At 36.0% G+C, this 6,000-nt stretch overlaps 1 protein-coding gene across 2 annotated transcripts in view; it reads right to left on the bottom strand.

Annotated features, from left to right (window-relative positions):
* Nucleotides 1-2,999: 2,999 nt before the first annotated feature.
* Nucleotides 3,000-6,000, bottom strand: part of LOC122088769 (TOM1-like protein 4) — a 12,076-nt gene continuing 9,075 nt past the window's right edge. For both annotated transcript variants that reach the window (XM_042658099.1, XM_042658104.1), the window contains exons 7-10: nt 5,663-5,744; nt 4,206-4,291; nt 3,935-4,123; nt 3,000-3,839 (exon numbers count right to left, since the gene is read on the bottom strand). In XM_042658099.1, coding sequence (XP_042514033.1) covers nt 3,203-3,839; nt 3,935-4,123; nt 4,206-4,291; nt 5,663-5,744 — 994 coding nt within the window. In that variant the 3' untranslated portion in view covers nt 3,000-3,202. The remainder of the gene's footprint in view (nt 3,840-3,934; nt 4,124-4,205; nt 4,292-5,662; nt 5,745-6,000) is intronic.

The raw sequence follows: 6,000 nt of genomic DNA on the forward strand, positions 1-6,000 counted from the left end.
CAAACGATTATGAACCAAATATATTCATACTATCTATATATATATATATATATATATACAAACATACTTTGGTGAAAACCCTATAATCCATAGAAAATTTCTCTTCATTATATAAAGGAAAGCATGCTAAAGCCTTAAAAGAGATAAAATCCATTGAAAATTTCTATAGCCACATAATGCAACGGCAGTTCTATGTAGCTCCACTTGAAACAAGATCATCAAGAATGTGGCTTGATATTCTCACATCCACAAGATAATCAATAATGAATACACATTATACTTCTCTACTCTTTCTATGAAAAGTCTCGATGGATTCAAACCATCATCTCATGGGAATTACCCCATGTGTTACTCACCTACATACATAAACCATGTTAGCTAAGGTCTATAATAAAATAACACAATCCACACAAAAAATGGAATGATACAAAGAAATTGATGAAATAAGTAAACCCCGTGACTTACATGTTTTTAGAGAACTTTGTTCTTAAAGAATGAAAAGAATATGGTCCTCCAAACAAAAGCACATCATTATAAATTGTACAATTTCTATTAAATGGAAATAAAAATAAAATACAAAATAATATATTGTTCAAATCAGTATCGAATAGGCTGATTCATATCTGTAACAGCAGGGGTCAATAGTACTGATTCATGCGATCTTGGGTTGGGAGTTGATATCAGATCAAGGGAAAAGTCAAAATTTTAATGAAAACAAAGGTAAATTTGTCTGATCAAATAGATACAAACCAATCTGGATATGTATCAAATTGATATCGATCCAATACCAAGGAGATGGGTTAGAATCATTTCTTTCCATACCATCATGAAAAAAAAAAACCCTCTCTCATAGTAAAAGATCGAGAGGTCTTTATTATACCTTTTTTTCAATGGCAGATCTAAATTCCATTCATCTTTGGCACAATGGTGCTCAATCACTTAAGTTATTACGTACTTTAAAGGATAGCTATTTCTAGACAAATCTCTTTTATCACTGAGCTCTGAGTTTCACAGGTTGATGACCTGGTAATATGACCACTAGATACTTTGCCTGTCCAAATTTGATGGATTTTATAAAGCACATAAGTTTGTTTGCCAAAAAATTAATAAAGTGCATGAGTTTTTATAGTGAATTTCAATTGTATACAGTTTAAGATACAAAATTTCTCCACCTAGAAAAAAACAATTCAACATTAAAGCATAGAGTTCCATAGTTAAGACTGCATTTTTCTTTTCCAACAATACAAAACTTTTTTCAACAATTTTTTAATTTGCATGGCAGTATCCCCATCACCCTTTATTACAACCACAATAAAATCATAAAAGGTGCTAATACCAAAAAATGAAATCACTTGTTTCTCTCTCATGTTCTGTGTCTTGCTAAGGATCATACTCCTCTTTAATTTCTAATCGTCGAATTCTTACCTAATTCTCTTTGTGTGCCCGACGCCTCTACATTTTCAAAATTTTCAAAATCTAATGATTGTTGGGTAGAGAGGCATTTGAAGGGTTAAAATAGATTTGAATTCCAAAAAAATCCACAATTGATGATTTTAAAAATATACAAATGTCGCGTTCACAAAGTGAATTAGGCAAAAATTGAAGAAGAGTCGAATCCCTTGCCGGTCCTCCGAAAATATTTGAATCTTTATTTCAAAAGGGAAAAATAGCACCAAAGTGCAAAGAAATCTGCATGCCCTCTCACATAATGAACCTATCTTTTATCAATAAATGTGAACCACCCCCCCCCTCTCTACTTTCTAATTGGTGGGTTTTCCTACTTTGAAATCATAGGAAGCATATTAGTCTTTTTCAAAATCTATGTTTTTTCTTGTGTCTTATTTTCCCCCTTCTGTAGCTATTAAAAAATCTATGAATTTTGGAAAAAAATTTCCTCAACTTTCTCAGGAGAAGTAGAGGTCCATTTTTCTTACTGCACTTCCCTTTGCATGGAGGCCTCCTTTTCATTTCACTTTCTTTCTCCTAAATTTTAACCCCCACCCCACCTCCCCCGGCCCCCCCCTCCTAAAAAAAATTCCTTCTATCACAATGGGTTTTTATCATTTTCTCTCTCCTCCCTTTACCATATGAGCCTCATATAGATGATAACATTCCATGCTACCCTTAGTATGGCATCAGAGATTCCCCATATTAGTGGTGTGGAGAACCCTCTCCCAAAATGACAATAAAGTACCATCAGATAAACTTTCAATTCATTCAATATTATAGATAAAAGATCTATCTTTTGATTGCAACTAACCACCAATAAAATATGTAATGAGCACCCTATGGATAAAGAAGCCATTTGTGAATTCAATTATGTATATAAAAAAACATTTTTTAAGCATTATCTCAAATATTAAGGCACCTCATTAATATTTCTTATAAGCAAGTAGATTGAACTAGACTTACTCCTTTAACCCTAGCTTATAAGTGTATTTTCTATTATTTTGCTCATAATCTTGGAAAATTCCAAAATTAATATATATATATATATATATTTAAAAAACAGTCTATTAAAAAATTACAGATCAAATTTAAATTTATTAATTCATATAGCTCAATACATTTTGTGCATAGGCATAACTGCCCACAAGATTTTGCCCCATATTAACAATCAATGATATTGTTAATATTCAATATAAGGCTTTAAAGATGTCATGAGGTCTTGGTAAGGGTACATGTCGAATTTGAAGGCATGCTATGAGACCACCTCACTCAACTAAGCATAGACATAACCAAATACCAGGTACTGTTTCTTAGGACTTTTGAGGGTCATAGCAGAATAGATGCTTGCGTCTAGGCCGAAAAAGGGTTTTCGACAGGGTACTCTCCAACAAGCCAGCGCGTATTGGACAGCTGACAGCACCCGAGCATGCACCCCCAGCCCAGGATGGAAATAAATACCATTTTCTGTTACACTACAACCCTCTTAAAAAAGGCAGGGGGTGGGTGGGATGGGTTTTTAAGGAGAAATGAAAAGAATATTCCAAACCATATTACAAAAGAACACCACCATACATTCGCATTTCATATACTCTATATCTCCAGTGAACATTTGGGCAACCAGTAATGTTAGTCAACCCAGTCTTGCCAATCTTTACAACTGCTAAGCCAGATAAACCAACAGTATGTATGTATTTAAGGAATGTAATACTAGTGTAATCCGGAGCCCCTAACTAAAGTTCAATATGACCTCTGACTACCTTTGTTTAGATGAAGATGAAGGCTTGTCCTTTGCAATATCAACCAAGTCTTCGAAGAGGGCCTCCTCTGGTTTTGTTGAGGTCGATAAGTCCTGAGTGTGTGTCTCCCCATGATTAAGGGAAAGATTCTCTGTCTGTCCAACTAACCCATCATATGAAAATCCTGATCCGCTACTATAATGCGAAGAACCACCTGAAAACCCTCGCTGATGTTCAAAGTACTGCTGTCTCTGATTATATTTAGAAGGTGGGGGTGGTAATGGGTTCAGAGACTGGACATCCCGAGCGGTGGGGGGCAATTTCTCAGTAGACTTCGCTGTTTGCACAGGTTTATCATATTTGAGTGGTCCAGACAGCTCAGATGAGTCCTTCGCATGTGACGGAGGGGGAGATAGAGAGCTTGTCTGCATGTTGTCTGAATGAAATGGAACTACAGAGGGCTTTGGCACTGGTGGTTCCAAGGATCTTTCTGATCCATAGGCATCACCACTGAGAAAATCAACCATGCCAGCATCTGTACTAATTGGCCATTTTGAAGAGGGTGGTGGAGAAAGCAGTGGTGGGCTAACATGCTGTTGATTCTTATTATTGCCTGGCTTCCTAGCCTGCACCTGTGTATTGTCTCTTGAAGACCTGCAATAGTATGGTAATGGTTATTAAGCTTTGTGAAATTGCAACATAGGTTCTAGAAGCATAAACTACAGGGTTTGAGACCATAAAATATTCACCTGTGAGCTAGCTGTGCAAACTCATCTTCTGATTCGTCATCCTCATGGTTGACATTCACAAGAGGTGTGAATGAAGTTTCCGTTCCTCCACCTACATTACGTGTTCCTTTCACCATGTCATCATGCTGGCAAAGCACACGGTGCAGTTCATCATTCAATGCCAACCCCAGAAATAGAAGCTCCTCATCTCTGAAATAAAGCAATGACCTCAGTTGGTTTTAATATGTTTAAATAATGAGATACCTACAAACAATTTAAAGCAATTACATACACAGTATTGTTCACTAGATTCATCACACGCGTCTGGTAAGATTTGCACTGGTCCACAAGGTCAACTATCAGTTCTTGGCATACACCCTGCACAGAAGATGCAAAATCAGAGGTCAGTAAACTAAACTTTAGAAGAGACTATGATGATTGACTAGATTGTTATGATTCCCTTTTAGGACTATATAAAATCTGAAGAGAATAATATCTTGCATTCCAAAAAATTAGTGAAATCCCAAATTTTTTATCTCATAATGAGTCATTGCAGTTGCTCTATTTGGAGATTACAGCGGTTAACAAGTTTTCCTTTTCTAACCCACAAAAAACAACCCCCCCTCCAAAAAAAAATAAAAGGGGGCGGGGGTGGGGGTAAGAAAGAAATCAGATCCAGTAAAACTGAGAAAAAATTTTAATCTACAATACCAGAAATGGTGTATGGATCTAAATGTTCAGTGTTAAAGAAACAAGATATAAACAAAACCAGTGTAACTCAGTTGTTGAGATGGGTTACTAGGAAACCCAGACAAGAAAAAATAAGAAATGAATACATCTGAGATAATTTAGGAGTATCTCGGAATCATAATTAGTTGAGAAAAATTTGATAGAGGTGGTGGACATGTGCAACAAAGGCCTCTCTAAATGCACCGTAAGGAGTGAATGAGTGATGTGGTTCAGATTAGAGGAGAAAAAAGAACAAACTAGGCCCCAAATAGAGTTGGATGACGAAACGGGGTTCATGTGGCCAACCCTATTTAGTTGGGGAAAAGGCTTAGTTCAATTCATCACTGTCATTCTCGAATATTAGGAGGTTCTATCAACAGTAGACTATCTTAATGGTATCTGTTAGTAGCCTCGACTCGATGTCGGCTTTCTTCCTGGTCCCAAGCTTTCTTCTACCAGTATTTAACTCTTAAAATCTTCTTTCTCTATCATGGAATAACCCCTCTTTCAGTGATGTAAAAGAAGAATGAGGCAATATTTCTTTGAAAAATGTCAATCATTATTCCTTCCTAACATGTATTAGGCGATCTCTAAAAACTAAAATGTTTCATAATTCATCAAGAACAACTCTTAAGTGGTTGCAATTTCAATCAATACATAGACTTTAAAATGGCAGCATTTTCAAATGCCATTAACAAATTTATTTAGAGAAGAAAATGCAGTTTGCCTGTCTGAATGGCAGCTCAAATGACAGTCCAAGATCTAAAGTTAAGGTGGTGTTGTTTCACAAAATGATTTCTGGCTTTCAATTTTCAATAGAGGAAACTCTGCAGCAAAAGAACTCATAGGAGAGTGCTTCAAATAAAGGCAAAAAGCAAAAAAATCCAGCATCTTTAACAAATAAATTTAGCAAAAGAATAAAGAAGCAACTAGGTCAGGATCTCTAAAGCAGAATATATGCACCAAGTGTATCTTTTACAAGCCTTCAATGTCCACGATCTTTAAAGAGAAAACTTATACCTCAGGAATTCTTGGATCCAATGCATTAAGCATATCCATTAACACATCTGCTAGTCCATGAGCATTTTTAATTTCAGGCAAGCTGCATTAAAAGCAATTCAGGAGGAAATTAGGAAAATGTAACAAAAATTCTTTCCCAATGCAAATAAAACAAATGAAGCAAAAGCACCAGTGAGCTATAAATTTTGATCAGCTAGAAAGGAGAAATAATTACACAGGAGACGAACAGGAAAGCAGCCCAAGGCTGACAAAATTTATGGCCAAAGGAAAAACAAAACAAAACTTACCCCCTTCCAAGCCAGACCAACAATGTCCCACTCTCCAACACACCCCCCCCC

This window comes from Macadamia integrifolia, chromosome 2, assembly GCF_013358625.1.
Source record: "Macadamia integrifolia cultivar HAES 741 chromosome 2, SCU_Mint_v3, whole genome shotgun sequence".
NCBI lineage: Eukaryota > Viridiplantae > Streptophyta > Magnoliopsida > Proteales > Proteaceae > Macadamia > Macadamia integrifolia.